Here is a 20,424-nt window from a genome sequence, read left to right as displayed (position 1 = left end):
GAGGATAGGGTTCTGAAGAAAATATTATTGAATGTCTGTAAAACCTCCACTAGGCGATCATATGCCTGCAGGTGGAGAAGATTTGTGATCTATGCTTCTTCCCAGGGCTTCAGTCCATAAGAAGATACTGTTAAACAGATCCTTCTGTATTTGACTTCCCTGAAACCATCTGGACTAGTGAATTCATCCATAAAGATCTACCTAGCTGCTATCTCTTCTAAACATGCTGGCTGGGATGACAAAACTACCTTCTCACACCCTGATTGCAAATGTTTTCTGAGGGGCTTAAACAATCTTTATCCTCCAGTCCGTCAGCCTGTGGAGCTGTGGCGTTTGTCCTTGGTCCTTTCCACTTTGACAGATAAACCATTTGAACCAATGGCAACGGTACCTTTGAAGCACATGACTCTTAATACTGCCTTTTTAGTTGCTACAATGACAGCAAGGAGGGGCAGTGAGTTTGTGGCATTAAGGGCTGATGCCCCTTGTACTCGGTTCTTCTTGATAAAATGGGGTTATGCATATGGACCCGTTGTTTTTACCAGTTATTTTGGATTTGCATCTAAACAGTGTGGTAGTGCTACCTACCTTCTTTCAAAATCCCAACTCTCCTTTGGAATGCGCTTTGTATGCTTTGGATGTTTAAGAGCATTATTATTCTACCTGGAACAAACAAAGCCTGTTAGGAAAAACCGGTTATTTGCTTATAGCATACAAGGGAAGACTTTTGGGGAAACCTATTTCTTGACAACCTTTGTCCCATTGGTTGGTAGAACGTTTATTGATATTAAAGTGCAAGATGTTGAACTCCCACATTCTGTGAAGGCCAGTTCTACCAGGACACATGTGCTCTCTGCTGCCCTTTTATCCGGGATACAGATGCAGGATCTTTGCCAGGCAGCTAAATGGGCCTGAAACGTACCTTTTGTCAAAAATTACGAGTTGGACTTCCGTTCTTCAGCAGTAGCCAGTTTTGGAAGGGGTGTCTTGATGAAGGTCTTGCAGTAACTTACTGCTCTCTTCATCCTGAACAAGCTTGCTAATCACCCAGGATTATGAATATCCTATGGAACACGTTAAGGATAAACAGGTTGTTTACCTGTGACTATTGCTCTTTAAGTGATTCGTAGACATTCACAAGGCCTCTCAGCCTCCCTGCCTCAGTAAGTCACGAGTGTTACTTAACCTGGTGTGTCGAGTGTTTTTCCTCTAAGTTACAGGATGGTCATCTAACATGGCGGTTGTCCAGGAACCAAGGGAGTCAGTGCTCTAAGCGGCAAATTAATGATCACGCTAAGTGCACCATGAAGAGCTTGAGTATTCTACCCCACGAGGTCCTGCACAGGTGCAGAAGCCAAGATTATGAATGTCTATGATCAATAGTTACAGCTAAGCAACCTGTTTTTTCTTGCTCTTTCAGATTACAGATTGAAGCACTATACCAGCTAGTTGGACTTGAGATCATGGCACAGTACATAGTGAATGTGCCTACTGCAGGCAATGAAGGTTCTACAGTGCAGTCTTCTAGGTTTTTTTAAAGCGGTGGACTAAGTTAGCCATGACTAAACCCCATTGAAGGGAATGAGACTTGAGTTAGTTATTGATAACTTGTGTCATCGATTTTAATGGTGTTTAGTCATGACTGACTAATCTGGATGCTTCCCGTAATAATTAAGATGTCCATAAAATTAAGATGTCCATAAAATTAAGAACGAATTATCTCATTTTAAAAAAAATTATCAACTTCTGTCGTTCTGAAGGAATAGAAAAATGAGTAGGTTGAACTTGAGGGAAAGGTATGCCATCTGGAAGAATATTAACACCTTTACCAGATGACAAGAAGTGGCTGCATATTTGTGTGGACTTTAAGGATAGCTAGACAGTCCAAAGTGTCCCCTGAGACTGAAGGCCCTGAGCAGGAGGAAGCAGGAGTCTGCAGAGGCAAAAGGTCTCTAGCTTTCTGTTGACTATTCCTGTATGTCTAACAGCTGCAGGTAAATCCATCAGTTCAGACTCATGGATATAAAATGTTCAAAATGATATTTTTTGAGACAGGAAATTGCCTTTTGTTTCAGGAAGTTGCATGCTACAATAAAACTTTACCATGGTTAAAAGAAGAAGAAAAATCTAACTGTAATATGACTCCAAATACTGTTACTGTACTAGTGGCCATAATTCTTTAGATGATAAACACATGGTATCATATGGATATAAATTATTTTAGTACAGTTGCATTACAGAAGTTTGTGTCTGATTTTACAAAGGCATGTCCTGTAGTTGTCCGGAAGACATGATGTAATATCACATCTGGAATGTTCCTTTGACAGTAAAGGTAAAGAGCTGTCGAGTTGGTGTCGATTCCTGGCGACCACAGAGCCCTGTGGTCAGAGGCGTATCTAGGGAAAGTAGCGCCTAGGGCAAGCACTGAAATTGCGCCCCCTGGCCAAACATCTGACACCCACCTTTCAGTTAATTTTACCATAATATCAGCTGAAAAATACAAGTCAAGCTCGTTCATCTTTTAATATTTCAAAATCTATTTAGCAGTGGACGTAGCCAGACCAAAATATGCTGGAAAACGACAAATTTCAGTATGCTGGGGCTCATGAAATACCCATATACTTTGTGGAAGTGTACTTGGAAAACTAAACAGAATTGCCTGTCTAATTCTCTACTATGAATTGTAATATCACTATTACATAAGTTTTAAAAATAGGTGGAGAATTTGACTTTTCCCAGATACTCTGAAAATAATTAAAGGATATGCAGAGTAAACTGTGTCACTGCTTGGAATATATTCTAATATTTCTTGCTCTCCTTCTCTCATATTAACTGTCTTTCTGAAACTCCCTGTGAGCCTTAATACTAAGGATTTCACACTGATTCAAAGACAAACTCACCATTCCCCCTCCCCCTGCTGGCCTCTTAATTCACTGCCACAGCCCATCCCGGGCTGATTTTCGGGCCTATTCGGGCCTGCAAAGATTGGCGTGGTGGCCATTTTGGAGGCTGCAACGCATGCTCAAATGGCGGGCCTCGCAGGGACCATTTGAGCACGTGTGGTGGCTATTTTGTGTGTGTGTGTGTGTGTGTGTGTGTGTGTATATAAATTTAAAATGGCAGCTGAAAACAAAATGGCCACCGCAATGCTCAAATGGCCTCTGTGAGGCCTGGCGTGGCCTAGGGCCTCGCAGAGGCTATTTGAGCATCCATGGTGGTCATTTTGTTTTTGGTGGCCATTTTTAATTTTTTTTTTTAAAGAAATGGCTCCCCCCTTCAAGTGGCGCCCTGGACACGTGCCCTACCTGCCGCACCCTAGATACGCCCCTGCCTGTGGTTGTCTTTGGTAGAATACAGGAGGGGTTTACCATTGCCATCTCCCACGTAGTATGTACCAAGGACTATAATACTGTTGTAGTTGTAGTTTCAACTCTGAACACTGAAGTTCCAATCTATATTTAGGATATGAAATAAATGGTCATATTTTTATTTATTTATTTATCAACCATATTTATATACCACCTTATAGCTCCCTCTCTAGGCAGTGTATATAATCCAAGTTACAATATAAAAATAAAATAATTAAAACACTTTCAAAAAATAAAAACAATAAAAAATAATCCACAGAATAAAACAATTAAAACAATTTCATAGAGTAAAACAAATAGTTTAAAATAAGTTTTAATTAAAAGCCTGAGGAAACAGGTGTGTCTTAAGGGTTTTTTTAAAAAAGCAATCAGAAATGAAGAAGTTCTTATTTTGACAGGGAGTGGTTTCAAAAGCCCTGGGGCAGCCACAGAGAATCCCAGCCCCAGTCACCACCCGATGAGGCAGAGGCAACCATAACCGGACCTTCCCAGATGATCTCAGTAGGCGGCAGGGTTCATGATAAAGAAGGCACTCTCTTAAGTACCCTGGACCCAAGCCGTTCAGGGCTTTATAGGTAATAACCAGCACTTCGTATTTCATTGGGAATCATATTGGCTGCCAGTGCAATTCTTTAAAAATTCGGGTTGTCCCAGACTTGTCCAAAATTCTGGCTATCCATTTCTGTTCCACTTGTAGTTTCCGGACTATGTACACAGTCAACCCCATGTGGAGTGCATTATAGTAGTCAAGCCTGGAGGTTACCAGCATGTGTACTACTGTTTTAAAGTCATTTATCTCCAGAAATGGGCGTAGCTGATGTATCGGCCTAAGTTGATAAAAAGCGCTCCTGGCCACTAACCAGAGAAAATTTTGGATCTAGGAGCACTCACAAGCTACATACCTGATCTTTCAGATGGAGTGCAGCCCCATTCAGAACAGGCAGATCTAAACCATCTCTTGCATCTTGACCCTCACAATTAGTACCTCTGTCTTATTTGGATTCAACTTCAGTTTGTTATCCCTCATCCAGCCCATAACTGACTCCAGGCAGACATTTAGGGAATTTATGCCATTTCCTGATGAAGTTGGTGGGAGAAATAGATTTGGGTGTCGTCAGCATATTGATAATACCCTGCACTAAACCTCCGGATGGTCTCTCCCAGTGGTTTCAAATAGATGTTAAAGAGCATGGGAGACAATAGGGAGTCTTGTGGGACTACATACAGTAACTCTCACTTTGCAGAGCAACAGTCTCCAAGTAACACCATCTGGAATCTACCAGAGAGGTAGGAACAGAACCACTGTAAAATGCTACCACCTAATCCCACCTCCCTCAGACAGGCTGAAACTCCATTGCTCTTGAATTTTGCCTTAAAAAATGCAGAACTATAATGAAATGAAGGCCAGTGAATGTCTTAATCTGAAAAAAAACCACAGGTCATATAGAACTAGACATGGTAAGGGGTTTCTCAGTATCATTTCCAGCTAGATCATGTCTAAGAATTTAGCTGAACATCAATATTTATATTTAGGTCGTATAGGAATTTGAATCATACCTCGTTTAAAGTTCTAAATATGGTGCATATTTACATTAATGAATCATACACCCAGAACTGTAGCTAAAACAAAATAACTTTTCCAAAGCTGCCTTTGTGAATATGATCTTGCTTTTAGATTGTGAATCTGGAAATTGTAGAATACTTCAAGACTAATATGATGTAAAGGTAAGAGCTATAAAGTACAACTGCCTCTAATCTTTTCATTTTGTGTTTCATGAACTTTTCAGCTTGCATTAGAAGCTTTCTTCTCCAGTTTCCCTTTATTGATGTCTTCTGAAAAAATGCACTTGAGCAAAGTGGTCCTTTTTGAACCAGAATGTTTGTTGACCAGCAGGAGTAGCCCATCTTCTCTTGCATTATCCTGGTTTGCTGGTGCAATTTCAGGGTGCTTTTGCAGCCAACATTCTATTTAATATATTTATTTTATATTTATTTTATTTTATTTTATTCTATATATCAAATTTGTACACCGCCCCAAACTTTCATCTGTGGGCGAAATGGTAGCAAAAATTTCAGCAGTTAAAGTACTCCACTACCAGACTGTGTGTGTACTACCATTGCTGGAATAAAGTACCACTGTCCCTAGGCTGAAGAAAACTTCAAACTATAGTGGCCAGCAGTAGTTCCAGTGATAAATGTCCCTTTGATGAAAGTCAGTGCACACTTGCATTTGATACTTTTCTGTTGATTGTTGCCTTTGTTGTTTTGACTATTTTCAGGCTTTGCTTTCTGTGCATGATACCGTTGCTCAAAAAAAATATGATCCAGTATTGCCTCCCATGCCTGATGATATTGATGATGAAGAAGACTCTGTGAAAATCATTAGACTTGTAAAAAATAGAGAACCACTGGTAAGTTCTGGTTTTTGTGCTTTTATCAATAAAATAATAGAAATAGATCTGGATGACACACTAAAACAAACCCAAGCTGGATGCACTATAACTTTTCTTTGCAGCCGACTCACACCTTTATGTACTGGGAAGTGATGAACCTCCTCCTTGTTGAAACTGCTCCCCCTTTGCAGCTGACTCACAGCAAGTCAGTAGGGCACACCAGTGAGTGTGCCACAGTGCAGTGGCTGGGAAATACTGCAATAGGCCATAGATCTGAGCAAATACTTGTTGCTATTCCCATGGGAGAGGGAGTATGCCTTTATTAGACTAGAGTAGTAGAAGTTCTGAGCAACTTTAAATGATGTCTCCTATTGTTACTTCATGTATTTTCTAAACAAAAGTATGTTACTTTACAAGTGAATAAGTGCTTATGCTATCTTAGTGGGAGAGTGTGCTTATGTGTACACACGCATTTTATATTTGTAATACTACATGGTACACTGCTTATTCAATGGATACATGTGATCGGGAGGTATGTTGGAAGCAAGATCTAAGATTCTTGAGCAGAGTCCTTCTTTTTTCTATTTTCATGAGGTGAAAAAGAAATAACCTTGTGTTGTTTTTTGAAGGGCAAGTATTTAACTTTAGTACTGAGGAAAATCCAGAGCTAAGGTGATTAAGGAGCATAAACAAGGAGTACACAAGGTCATCTAAATGACACAGTTTCTTCTAGTGATATAGAGCATGGCATCCCCTGGAGCCTGGGGCTGGTGATGATTTGCCAGTCCCGAGTCCCAAGATACCACACTGGTTGCCATGGAATACGACTAGTCTCTCTCTCTCTCCATTCAGCCGTGTCCAACTCTCAGTCACTCTATGGTTCAATGTACTCCATGCCATCCTATCTCTTACAGCTTCCTTTAATTCCGCCATGGTCATTCCTGTGTCATTTTTTAATAATATCCAGCCACCGAGTAAAAGGCCATCCCTGTCTCCTTCTCCCGCTGATCATTCCCAGCATAATTGTCTTTTCGAGTGAATCAGCTCGCATGACATGACCAAAATATGTCAGTCTTTTTTGGTAATCTTAGCTTCTAACAATATTATTGGTTTAACTCAATCTAAAACTTCCTTATTTGTAATTCTCGCTGTCCATGGGCCAATCGCCTCCAATACCATGTCTCAGAAGCCTCCATCCTTCTCCTGTTTGCTTTCTTCAAAGTCCAAGTTTCACAGCCATATGTGGCTGTTGGAAATATTATTGCATTAACCAATCTGTATTTGGTTAGGAGACTAATATTTTTGCTCTTCCAAATTTTACTCATGCTGATCATGAGTAAAATGATCTATGTATGTATACTATGTAAAGTATACATTTGTAAAATATACTATGTAAAGTATGACTAGTGCTGAGAGATAAACAGGTGTTGATTCTCTTGAGTCTTTTGATGCCATTGACCATGGTACCCTTTTGGATTGGTTTGGGGATATGGTTTCTTGATGACCCAGCTCTTCATGATGGGTCAGACCCTGAAGATGGTACTGGGAGACTTTAGCTCTGCCTCATGGTGCTGTGGGGTACCATAGGGCCCATATTGGCCCTCATGATGTTTAACATCTAAGTGAAACCACTGGAGGAGGTTAACCTGACATTTTGGGTTGCATTCTCATCAGTATGCAGACAATACCTAGCTCTACCTCTCATTTACATCAGTTGCTCCCAGGTAAGTGGCAGAAACTCTGAATTGGTGCTTGGAGGCAGTTTTGTTCTGGATGAGGACAAACAAAGCCGAAGCTTAGTACAGACAAGATGGAGGCACTGTTGGTTGGAACCTTTATCAATCTATGGAGGTTTGCAACAGATGGGGTTGAACTCTCCCTGAAGATGTAGGAGTACAGTTTGTTTAGAGTGTGCTCCTAGATCTTCAGGTGACAGAAGTTGCAAGGAGAAGAGAGGTGGTCTTGTGGTAGCAAGCATGAACTGTCTCTTTAGCTAAGCAGGGTCTGCCCTGGTTGCATTTGAATGGGAGACTAGAAGTGTGAGCACTGTAAGATCTTCCCCTCGGGATGGAGCTGCTCTGGGAAGAGCAAAAGGTTTCAAGTTCCCTCCCTGGCTTCTCCAAGATAGGTCTGAGAGAGATTCCTGCCTGCAACCTTGGAGAAGCCGCTGCCAGTCTGTGAAGACAATACTGAGCTAGATAGACCAATGGTCTGCCTCAGTATATGGCAGCTTCTTATGTTCCTTCCTATGTTCCTATGAGTGCCTGTTATCAGCTGCAGCTGGTTTGCCAACAGCAGTCTTGTCTGGAGGGGCTTTGCTCATCCTTGCACTGGTAATGTCCAGGCTAGACTTCCTGTAATGTGCTCTGCTTGGGGCTGCCCTTGAAAACAATTCAAACATTTTAATTGGGTTACAATGTAGCCACTAGGCTGCTGGTGAGCTTTTTTTTTTTTTTTAAAGTTGCATATAAATGCATTAAATAAATAAGTGGGAGAGAGTATCCCAGGGGGAGGTGAATGAGTTCGAGAGGCAGTGTGATAACTGCCAATTATTAGGAGGTAAGTAATGGGGAGTGGATCTTGCTGAAGAGGGAAAGGTTGGTTAATGTGGACAGGGAAGCTATATGTGGGCTAGTCGTGGGGTCAGGAGTACATGAAGTGAAGATGAAGATGGAAAGAAAATGAGTTACTCTAGGAAGATATGTGAATTAGAATGTGGTGAGCCATGGTAACTCACTTGTTAAAAATAAGTATTGAAGGTAGATAAGCTTATCAATTCTCTCTTCTGGTAGGTGCATGATAGAAGTTGGACTGTGAAGTTCAGTCAGTGTCCAGTTCAAGCCTTCTCTGTTGCTGTAAGTCATTGCAGGGAAGGCTCTGCGAAGGGGACTAATTTGAGATGTGGGAGCCTGCTTATTGTAACTAAAGCAGTAACTCATTCCTGCAGGCCTCTACACTGGCCATCTCCTACATATGTCTTTAGTCATGTTGCACTTGTCTTGTACCTGTTTTATAATTGTAAAAACAGTGATGGCAAGGAATATCTCATGTTTTTAACAGTCCATTCTTCCCCATGTGTGTTCCAGAAGAGTGCTGCATTGAAATGATTTTCAAGGCCTTTTTTTTTTTACATGAGAAAGCTCTCCAAGACTCCTTGATTGAACAGAAATAGCTTTGTTTTTAAGTAGGATGTTCTTTTAAGGACGAGAGATGTGGAAAACTCATGTGTAATAAAAATTGACCAGACTCACTCCTTTAAGGATAGTGTTATGGTTCTTATTGGTACAGTAGTTGAGCACTTTACAGATGCTTCTAAGAATGGAATGTAGGGAAGTCCTGAATCCTGATAACTTGATCAGTGCAGATGGTCATAGTTAGTCTGCAGCGTAGCAACGTTCTCTAAGTTACTGGAAGGATGCTTGAGAAACCTTTTCAGTGCCTTCCAATGTTAATAGCACTGATTTCTTTTTAAAGGGGGCTACTATCAAAAGGGACGAGCATACTGGAGCAGTTGTTGTGGCTCGAATAATGCATGGAGGAGCTGCAGATAGAAGTGGTAAGAGTGTTTTAATTGTAGGTGATGGCTACATCTATATAACGACAGACTAGTGCACCAAATGCAGTTTCAGTTACTCGAGCAAAAGCAAGTAATTGCATCCTGCTATTCCTAAGGCAATTCCATTTATTATTTAGATTAAGATACACTAGTTTCTGCTATGTATACTGCATCGGAGATTATTGGAACAGGATTTCTGATGTAATATTTCTGGTACTAGGGGTGCAGTTTTATAGCTTGAGAACTCTCATTCGTGAAAGCTTTCCAAAACTAGAGTCTCCCCGTCTCTAGCAGCTTTTAAAAAGTCTCTGAAGACTTACCTTTTTACCCAGGCTATTTAACTTTTTAAATTTTAGATTGTTATTGATTTGCTTTAAAATGTTTTTAGCATTTAATTGATTCTAATGTTTTGTTTAGTGTTTTGTTGTTGTGAACCGCCCTGAGACTTTGGTTTGGGGCAGTATACAAATATGTTAAATTAAAAAAAATAAACAACAAAGCTAGTTAAAAACAGGGAATAAAGTTGTTTGTGTGACAGAAACATTCCTTTCTGTGAGGGGAGGCGACACTTCATCCCCTCAAATTCAAAAAACAATTTGAGATGCTTCTTTACATCAACATCTCAGTCATGCAGACTGGAAGGCTAGCGTGGGTATCTATAACTGCAATTTAGTGACAAAACAGCTGAAGAAGAAGAAGAAATAAGAGTTTAAACAGTTGATATTTACCAAATAATGGATATGTTGGAGAATATTTATTGAAAAGAGAGATCCAGCTATCTTTGATATAGACACAGTAGCTTTGACGTATAATTATGCTTATACAGAAAAAGAGATCTTTTGCTTTTCTCCTGGGGAAAGAGTATGCCTTTTTCTGTAGGAAAGAATATGGCTTTCTCATTCCCTTTGCTATGTAGACCACTTTGAGAACTTTATTGTGCGTGTGTAGAAAAGCAGTATATAAATATTTCTAGTAACAGTAATCCTCATGCCAATCTAACACATATGTTCTGGGACTGTCCCATAGTGCAAGGCTCCTGGAGGGAGGTTACTATGTGAATTAACTTAGTGGTGGATTAATCTCTTGCAGTGAAGGATTTGCATGTAGTGTTGGGGTATATCCCATCTGACTGGGGACTAAAATCTAGTTCTAAACAATGGCTATGGAGGAGCTTACTGGTAGCTAAGAGGTTAATGGACAGTGGCAGTGGACATCGCCCAATCCCCCTAGGAGTGAGGATTGAGTGCAGGACCTACACATGAAAAATGGGTCCTCATAAAAGTAAATAAATGGTTAGAAATCTGGGACATCTTCCTTGAACTATTCTTAGAATAGAAACCCCTCTGATCTACCCACACCTACTAGTGCAAAGGTGAGTATCGCTTCTCCTCTTCCCTCCCTCCCCTTCTGATCTCCTTCTCCCTCTTTCTCTTTCCATCTCTCCTTTCTTTTCTCATCTCCTCCCAATCAGTGCTGAAAGGGGAAGGGAAGGTTGGGCTCAGGGGTGGGGACGGGGACTGGGAAAGATGTTGTAAAATACAAAATGTCAAAAAAAGATTTATTTTTTTAAAAAAAATATTGGATATGCATTGTATACTATAAATATAAGCATGGTATTGCTGTTAAGTGAGACTGTGTCTATTATGTGTGATTTTATTTATTCTTTGAAATAGTTTTTGATTGTTGTATTATGGAGAAAGCAGGGTAAAAGTGTTAGAAATAAATAAATAAACATGCTTCCATAGGTCTTATTCATGTTGGTGATGAACTTAAGGAAGTCAATGGAATTCCTGTTGGTGATAAAAAACCAGAAGAAATCATACAAATTTTGGTAAGTTATAAATTGAATATTTAAGTGAAAAATCTAGAACAGTATTTTATTGTTTAATACATGGCTCTTGGAGAAGCGTATTAATGTTTTCTAATTATTACTTTTGCTGTTCCTTTTTGAGATTTCTATCACTTTCCATGAAGAAAAAAGTATTGTAGAAGGTTCAAAGTCAATAAAAGTGTCTATAATAAAGGTGAAACAAACATTCCTGATTTTTAAAAAAGCAAGAAACCCTATTTTTGGTGTGTTAGCCAACTGTGGTTGAACAAGTCATGCCTTCCCACATTCAGATCAAATGGAAAAATTGCAATTTATTAAAACTTCAAAAGGAAGTTTTTGGTCTCCTAACCTTGTGCACAAACCTGAGGTTTTGTGCTGGCTCATGCTTATAACAAATCATGGTTTGCTGCATCTGAACTGAGTCTGTGCACATACACCCTAGTAGTGCCTTTTTCTTTTTCGCCAGGTGTTTACCCTGCAGTTTATCTATTCCCCCCCACCCACCGTTAGTTACTTTAGTTTTATTTAGAATGTAATTTTAATGCTGTCTTGTTTTGCATGTTTTTGTATAACGCCCAGAGTCTTCAGAGTGGGTGGTATATCAAATGAATGAATAAATAAATAAATATTGTAAGTTGAGACCTGTGCTTTTGTTTGCATCAGGTTAACTGCTAACTATACAAGCTATATTGGCCCTGTAGCAACCTCATCTTTTTTGCTTATTTTGAAATTTTATTGAATGCTTTAGTAATTTACTTATTGGTTGTATATTTTAGTCCCAGTCTCAAGGAGCCATTACGTTCAAAATTATACCTAGTATCAAAGAAGAAACTGCATCTAAAGAAGGCAAGGTATGAGTTACTTTGTTTGGAATGAGAGGTCTTAACAGGATAGCTAGCTGAGTTGCATTCACTTCCCATATGTTAGAACTGCACCATGATATTTTAACATATATTGTTAGTATGCCAATAACCATAAAAATTGAGACTGTGGGTTGTATTAAGATACTAATTATAAACAAGTACTCCTCTTCCAGATCTTCATGAAAGCTCTGTTTGACTACGACCCCAGTGAGGATAAAGCAATTCCCTGTAAAGAAGCTGGACTTCCTTTCAGAAAAGGTGATATTCTTCAGATCATGAGCCAGGATGATGCAACATGGTGGCAAGCCAAGCTTGAAGGAGATGCCAATCCCAGAGCAGGCTTAGTTCCTTCAAAGCATTTCCAGGAAAGGTGAGCTGTTATACAGCAGATTGTTTGGCTGGAACAATCCTTAAAGATGTGATCAGTATGTGTTCAGTATAATCGTTATGCCTGCACTCATGGATTACAAGGTCGATAAACTTTCAAACTTTGCCCTGTGGTGAATCGTCTGAACTTGTAAGTTGTTGCCCAAATAGTCTGGATTTCCTTACTTGTCTGGTTAGATTAATAATGACAAAACCTGATAGAATATTGCTGATCCAGTTTGGAAGAAAAAGCATATGGAAAATAGTATATCTGTATCTATATTGATGTACTATGTAGCAATAAGAACTGCAGCTGTGCTTGGAGAACTAACAAAAAATCTTCGACTCCAGGATTTAATTTTGTAGGCCTTGAATAGACTGTATTGTTTTGGAATAATGTTGTGTTTTTTAATTCAGGATGCTTTGGAAAAGACGGATACTGAGTGTTTGTTAATCCCCAAATAGCAATGAAATAAAGAGTATGTGTTTCTCTTCCTTTCCCTCTCCCAAACTACTTTTATAGGAGATTTGCATTGAGAAGATCAGATGTACAGGTTCAGCCCTTGAAAATGTCCAATAGAAAAACATGTAAGTATTTAATCTTGCAGTCAAAATTGTTCTTCTTCTTTCACACTTAAACATTGTTTTAATCAGCACATTTGGGTTGTGTTGCTGATCATTGTCTGTAGGTTCTAAAAGAAAGCTTTATGGAAAATACCTTTATGACAGTAATAATGGAAACATACAGTGACACAAGTAAAGGAAACACCAACTATTGGAAGTTTTTTGCTTTTCAAAATGGCTTGATGGTGTTTAATTCAGGCTTAATGGTTATAAATTACTTTTCACTCCTAGAATCGTGCAAACATTGAGCTGGTTCAGCCTTCACACAGATTAAACTTTGGCTTTGTGTGCCATTTCTGAGCCTTGGGAGAGTGCATCCTCCCCATACCCAAGTTGGGAGAATTCTGCTTCCAGTTGTGCTTAGAAACAAGCCAGGATTGGTTGTGATGTCTGAACTGATCGATTTTGGCTTATCTCAACCCAAGTGCTTGAAATAAACCACAACCTGAACCCAAGGTTAGAGGTTGGGTTCAGATCATAGTTTATTTTAAGCACTTTGGCTGGGATAAGTCAGGATTGGTCTGTTTGGGTGCCTCAGTTGATCCTGGCTTGATTCTAACCTCAATCAGAAGTACAATTCTTCCAACTTGCACATGGGCAAGGAAGGGTGGACATTCTTGAAGGTGGTGAACAAAGCAAAAGTTTAATTATGGCTCAGTATGATGCCTGAACCAGCCTATTGTGTGTTACATCCTCATTTCATAGTATCAGAATAAGCAGATATCTGTTGGCATAGGTTGATATTCTAATTTGTCCTAAGACCCTACCTACTCTGCTGAATCAAAGCTAATTTCCCCCCAAAGTTTGTTCATGTTCCATGCTGGATAAAAAGCACGTCTCCTAAAATAGCCTTTTTTACTTTCTCATATTCCTACTTTACATCTTCAGCACCATAATGTTTTAGTGTCTATTCAGAACATATCAAGGAACATCATGCCTGCATATTAACTCTCACCATTTTTGTGTTATGCTAATAAGTTAACTCAACCAATTTTCTGTCCATCTTTACGACCATACAACTGGATGGGACTGAATATACAAGCAAATAGGTTTGGTCCCAAACACAAGCATTAAAAGAAATATCAAAAAAAATTGGGTGGATATTAAATGCGGAAAAACTATTCTGGCATTGTGCGCTGCTTTATATTTAACAGAAGTGAAATTATATGAAAACAAATTCTTTGAAAGGTTATTTATCCCGCTCACTCCTTCCGTGCATACTCATACACTGTTAACATTTTGAAGATCATAGAGTTTCTAATTAGAATACAAAGCACAGTGACATTACCTTATATCAAATTTTTGTATTTTAGTTAAAATCTGACAGGGTAAGGAAGTGGCACTGTCTGTCTGCAAGGTTTTGGAAAACCAATTCCGATAGTGAAAAGTTAGTTTTCGAGTAGCCTGCATGGAGATTAGAAAGGTGATATATTGAGAACCTCCCCTCCCCCAAAATAAGGCCAAGGGTTAGGAAAAGAAAGGAAAGATTGTGCTGTCGAGTCAGTGTCGATTCCTGGCGACCACAGAGCCATGTGGCTCTCTTAGTAGAATACAGAAGTGGTTTACCATTGCCTTCCTTCCGTGCAGTATGAGAGGATGCCTTTGTCACTGAAGTGAGCATCCGCCTCCAGCACCTTCCTATATCGCTGCTGCCTGATATAGGTTGACTACAAATATATATTTACTAGGCAGAGTCTGGGAAGCACACCAGTGGGGATTCGAACTAACAGCCTCTTGCTGCCTAGGCAAGCTACTTCCCTACTGCACCACCACAACTGAAAATGGATGAAGAAAGAATTGAAGAAGAAAATAGAAAGAGAAGTGACATGGAACTGGGGAATAAAAGTGTTGGGCAGCAAATAGGCTAAATACAATTAATAAATAAGGATTATTCAGTAGATTTCTAATCCTACCAGGGTGATGTTAGGTACTCAAAAGATTCAGGCCCTAGGCTCACAACCAATTTTTTCTGATTATAGTCAGTATGCAGGCCCCACCCCAATAATTATGCCTGACTCCTCCCAAAGGGAAACTGGAGAAGATTATTGGGGACAAAAGCACCTGTTTTGTTTCCCAGTACAGCACCTTTCTGGGAAATGACAGAGATGAGAATCAATCATTGCTTCTGGAGCAGGAGCAATAGAGGTGATTGTCGACCCTCCATTCAAGAAGCAAGTGGCTGAGGAGATTCGGGGCTCTGAACCTTTCATTGAGTGCCTGAGCCCATGAGCCATCCACCGCCTCCCCTGAATCCTACCCTTTTTAAACTTCCAATAACACCAGCAAAATGAAATAGGGATGTGCATATGAGACACTGTGTGCTCAACCAAATTAAAATGATCCCGTGCTGGTTTAACCCTGGCCATTAAACAGCAGTTGTGATGCTGGAGAAGAAAGGAACAGAGTAGGGGAAATGTGCTTCCGTTGGAATGAAGTCGGAAGATAGCAATGAAGATGTTCAGGGATCTGGGTAACAAGCCTTGCAAGAAAAGGTTGACACAACTGAGTACGTTTAGCTTCTAGAAGAGAAAACTGAGGGGGACATGGCAGCATTTTTCAAATACCTGAAGGGCTGTCATGTAGAAGAACAAGAACTTGTTTGCTGCTGCCCAAAGGACAGGGCTACCATCTAATAGGCTTAAGTTACAGGAGGGTAGTTTTTGGTTAAAACGTAAGGAGAAACGTCTTAGCAGTAAGAGCAGTTCAGTGATGGAACCAATTACCTAGGGAGGAGCCTTCCTTACTGGAGGTATTGCAGAGGCCAGAAACCCAGCCCGTGTTCACTCTAACAGGGATTCCCAGATGTTGTTGACTGCAGCTCCCATAATCCCCAGCCAAAGGCCACTGCAGCTGAGGATGCTGGGAGTTGTAGTGAACAACATCTGGAAATCCCTGTTAGAGGGAACAGTGTACCCAGCTGTTGGGACTTCTCTAGTTCCGGGTTTTCTCCATTGAGTAGGGGGTTGGATTAGATGGCCTACAAGACTCCTCCAACTCTGTGCCTTACATACTGCGAAGGGAACCACTGTCCTAACAGCGGGGTGCCCGTGCTGCATCTATCCATCTCAGATCCATGTACATGCAGCTGGCTCCATGGCTGCTAAAATAGCATGATCACAGAAGTGACCCTCCCCCATTAGGAATAGTGGGGGAAAGTAGCTTTCACACTGGCACTATTCCACACTGATGCTATTAGTAGCCATGGGGCAGCTCCAGCAACGTGTACATGTGTCTGAGACTGACTGAAACCGTGTAGGCACCCCATGGTTAGAACAGTGCTCTCCTGGGCAGTATGTTTTTTAAAAGCCAATTTTTATAGGCTTTTTAAAGCCTGATTATCTATCTATCTATCTATCTATCTATCTATCTATCTATCTATCTATCTATCTATCTAATATACTGCCTGACTCTGAAGGCTCTGGGAGGTTCACAACCATAAATGTATGAAAGCCATATGTACTACTATATATGTTACACCAGTAAATAAATGGTCGTACCACCAGGTACTTCGGATGTTGTAGGGAAGCCTTCTTTGCTTAACTTGCCCTTCTGAATTTGAGTCACCAACTCAAATGGCTTTGACCACAATAAATATATCTTCAGTGCAACTTTTGAGGTTCACTTTCATTTTCTTCTGCTTCAGTGCTCTTCCTCCTTGCTTTACACGGTCTGCAATATCATCATGCTATATTGTAACAATGGTACTAAATCGCTGCAGTTGTGCTAGTGCTGCAAGGAGATTCTGGACATAGGTGCTATGCTAGAAAGAGTTGCATGACACAGAAATGATCTGAGGTGGAATAGTTGAATGTGCTGTCGGAGAGAGCAAGACAGAACTTCTGTTCCTTGTAAATATGCAGCTCAATAGCAACTTCTTGCTTAATTTTATATTTCATGTGCACTTTGAAGATTGTACATTTTGTGGCAGATGGTTCTTTTACCAGAAGTCACCCAGAATATTCATAGACTTTATAGTCAGAGAAGTTGATGTACAAATTACCCTGGTTACCTGAAAAAGGCAACATATTGTAACATCGGCTCCAATTACTTTGAAGTACATACACCAAATCCCTGCTATGTATACCTTTCTGGACATTTGGCTTTATAACTGAGAAGTGGAAGATATTAAATAAAAGGTATAGAATATAGATTTCATGGAAATACTTCCATTACCATCGCTGTGCTTGCAGCATCTCCAAAAAGTGCTCTTTTGTTCAAGGGATTCTGGACTGAGAGATGGTTGCATGGAATTGTGTGGAGGAGAAAAAGCTTGTGTATAAACTGGCCTTGTCTTTGACACATTTCAATGGGTGAATGTTTTGATGAGAATTTCAAGGATAGCATTGAGTTAGGTTTGAACAAAATTGGTAACCATTATTTCTGACATGGTCCATTTTCTGAACATACATCTCTGTTTAAAGTTTTGATGCATTTAATTGTCATGTATTTTCAAAAGGAACCATGAACCTTCAGTAATCAAATACTTCAGTAGAGCTTACTGTTCTGCATATTTATTTATTTTATCATATTTATCTTATTTATTTTATCATATTTAACAGTAATATTGGCTAAAACAGCAGTAGCGGTAGTATAATGCCCTTGTGCTGAATTAAGGATGTATTGTAAGGATGCTGCACAAAACCAGGAACCTCCATTCCCAACTGGTTCCTCTGCTAGTGGAAGGTGATCTTTAATATGATCTGTATGGCATTCAGGATCTGGGTTCTGTGCCTGCGCAGGACCTCATGGGGTAAAATTTTCAAGCTCCTCATGGTGCTCTAAGCCTGTCTAGTCTGTGGGTGTCACCTTAGCAAAGCAAAGCATCTGGTTGAAAGAGAATCCAGGTCCTTGGCTACAGCTGTCAGCATCTGTCACCATGCGTGGTTGCATACTGCTAACCTACTGACTGATATGAAGGACAAAATTGAGCACCTTCCCTTTTTATGAGAATGGACTCTTTTGTGAATCTACTGATGAGACAATGGAAAAACTAAGTAAATCCAAATACGCTTCCACTGCACAATCCACCTACATGTATAGGTGCTGTCCCTTTGGGAGGCAGGGGCAGAGTTTCAAACCATCTGAACATAAGGACTTCAGGAGAATGTATCGTCATAATCCCGTAACATGTTCCAGTCAAAAGGGAAGCAACAGCGTTCTTGTGAGAAACCGCAGGATCTTTCTAAGCAGCCCCTTTGATTTTCTGGCCATTCCACCTTTTCCAGTTCATCCCTCTTCTTCTTCCACCATCAAGCTAGCCTGCTATGCACCTGCATGGCACAAAATAACATCAGATGCCTGAGTGCTACATATTGTCACCACAGGTTATGCCATAGAGTTCAAGACCAAGCCGCCCTTTCAAGGGACAAAATATACACCTGCAACTCCTATATGATTGATTTGATTTGATTTGATTTGATTTCTATACCGCCCTTCCAAAAATGGCTCAGGGTGGTTTACACAGAGAAATAATAAATAGATACAGCACCTATTAGGTTTGATGGCCTCATACATCATAATGGTACCATACCTTTGTGGATTTTGTGGATGAGGCCACTGCAGATGTTGTTCCTCTTCATATTTAGGCCCAGTCTACACTGTCAGCAAATATCCCTGGTCATTCCTGTGCCTGTTCTTCACTCCCTGAGATGGTGGATCAAGAAGTTAAATCTGGCTGCAGGTTTCGCTTTCAAAGTGCCTTTGCCTGCTGTCACATTGATAACAGATGCATCCCTTTTAGGATGGGATGCACATTGTGGAGGCCACAAGGATCAGGGTGTCTGGAGTGCCCAACAGAGCAGGCTACACACTAATGTTCTAGAGCTCATGGCTCTATACCTAGATCTGAAGTATTTCAAGCCTTTACTGGTCGGGAAAGTAGTTCAGATCGAGTTGGACAACACCACCACCATTGCATATTTGAATCAGCAAGGTGGAACAGTTTCTCACTCATTTGGTGCCTTAAGCATTCAAATCTGGGACTGGTGTGTTCAGCATCAAGTGCAACCTGTATCACTCCATATAAGCGGCAAGGACAATGTTCTTGCAGACAGTCTTAATCATGTGACATTCAGCATGCAAGCCCACGAGTGGGAAATTCATCAGAACGACATAGGTCAGGTCTTTCGTTGGTGGGCCACTCCATCCATCGCCCTGTTCCACACTCTAGAACTGGAAGCGGGTCCTATTGCTCTCGAGCAGGCTTGGGTTGCCACTGCGAGGGAGATGCATTCCAGAACTCATGGAGGGGCACTCTCATTTACATCTTCTCTCCACTACCATTAATGAACAGGGTTCTGGCAAAGATCCTGCAAGAGGATTTGCGTTGCATCTTAATTGCTCCATGGTGGCTACGTCAGCAATGGTTTGCAACATTACTTCCCCTGTCTTGGGCAACGCTTAGACTACCGTTAAGACCAGACCTGCTATCCCAAGACAGAGGCCTAGTTGTTCATCTGAACTTCCGCACGTTGAAACTAAATGTGTGGAGGATAGGGTTCTGAATAAGGTACTACTAAATGTCCATAAGGCTTCTATTACGCAATGCTATGCCCGCATAGCGATTTGCGACCTATGTTGCCTCTAAACGTTTCAATCCAAAAAAGGCTACAGACAAGTCCTATATTTGACTTCCCTGAAACAATCTGGGCTATCTAATGTATCTATAAAAGTCCACTGGCTGCTGTCTCGTCCAAACACGCTGGGTGGGATGGCAAAAACCTTCTCACTCCCTGGCTGTAAGCATTTTCTGAGGGGCCTGAACAATCTCTATCCTCTGGTCCATCAACCCTTGGAACAGTGGAGCTTGTCATTAGTTGTATCCACTTTGACTGCTAAGCCATTTGAATCAATGGCCACAGTACCTTTTGAAATTTGTGACTCTTAAAACTGCTTGCTTTGTTGCAATAACAGCACCGTGAGTCAGTCAGCTGGGGGCTTTAAGGGCTGATGCCCTCTATATTCATTTCTTCTCTAAAAATGTTGTTATGCAAATGAATCCACTGTTTTTGCCTAAGGTTGTATTGGATTTTCACCTGAATAGTGAGATGGTGAAATCAGAATCCTGTGTCTCCTTTTGGACTGTGCCTTACATTCATTGGATGTCAGGAGAGCTTTGCTGTTTTACCTGGACAGAACAAAGGTGATTAGAAAAACCTCAGCATTGTTTGTGGTCTACAAGGGCAAACAGGTGGGAAAGCCCTTCTCTAAACAAAGTTTGTCCCATCCCATGGTTTAGTTGAACTTTACCTTGATGGCTTATAGGTCAAGGGATTGAGCCCCCATGTACTGTGGAAACCCATTCCACCAAAGCATATTCGGCCTCAGTTGAACATTTATTGGGCATCAGGATGCAGGATATTGGTCAAGTGGCAATTTGGTCTTTCAGTCTGCCTTTTGTGAAACGTTATGCATTGGATCTTTG

At 40.6% G+C, this 20,424-nt stretch overlaps 1 protein-coding gene across 10 annotated transcripts in view; it reads left to right on the top strand.

Annotated features, from left to right (window-relative positions):
• The window catches only part of MPP7 (MAGUK p55 scaffold protein 7), a 151,699-nt gene that overhangs the window by 86,857 nt on the left and 44,418 nt on the right, over positions 1-20,424 (top strand). For 8 of the 10 annotated variants that reach the window (XM_053262885.1, XM_053262879.1, XM_053262883.1 and 5 more), the window contains 7 exons: positions 5,648-5,779; positions 8,554-8,616; positions 9,236-9,317; positions 11,063-11,148; positions 11,925-11,999; positions 12,185-12,381; positions 12,901-12,965. In XM_053262885.1, the coding sequence (XP_053118860.1) occupies positions 5,648-5,779; positions 8,554-8,616; positions 9,236-9,317; positions 11,063-11,148; positions 11,925-11,999; positions 12,185-12,381; positions 12,901-12,965 (700 nt within the window). Of the gene's footprint in view, positions 1-5,037; positions 5,094-5,647; positions 5,780-8,553; positions 8,617-9,235; positions 9,318-11,062; positions 11,149-11,924; positions 12,000-12,184; positions 12,382-12,900; positions 12,966-20,424 lie in introns of those variants that run through there. The other 2 variants (XM_053262889.1, XM_053262886.1) reach the window with 2 other exon arrangements.

The sequence above is a fragment of the Hemicordylus capensis genome, chromosome 6 (assembly GCF_027244095.1).
Source record: "Hemicordylus capensis ecotype Gifberg chromosome 6, rHemCap1.1.pri, whole genome shotgun sequence".
Taxonomy (NCBI): Eukaryota; Metazoa; Chordata; class Lepidosauria; order Squamata; family Cordylidae; genus Hemicordylus; species Hemicordylus capensis.
This window is presented reverse-complemented; position numbering and strand designations above follow the sequence as displayed.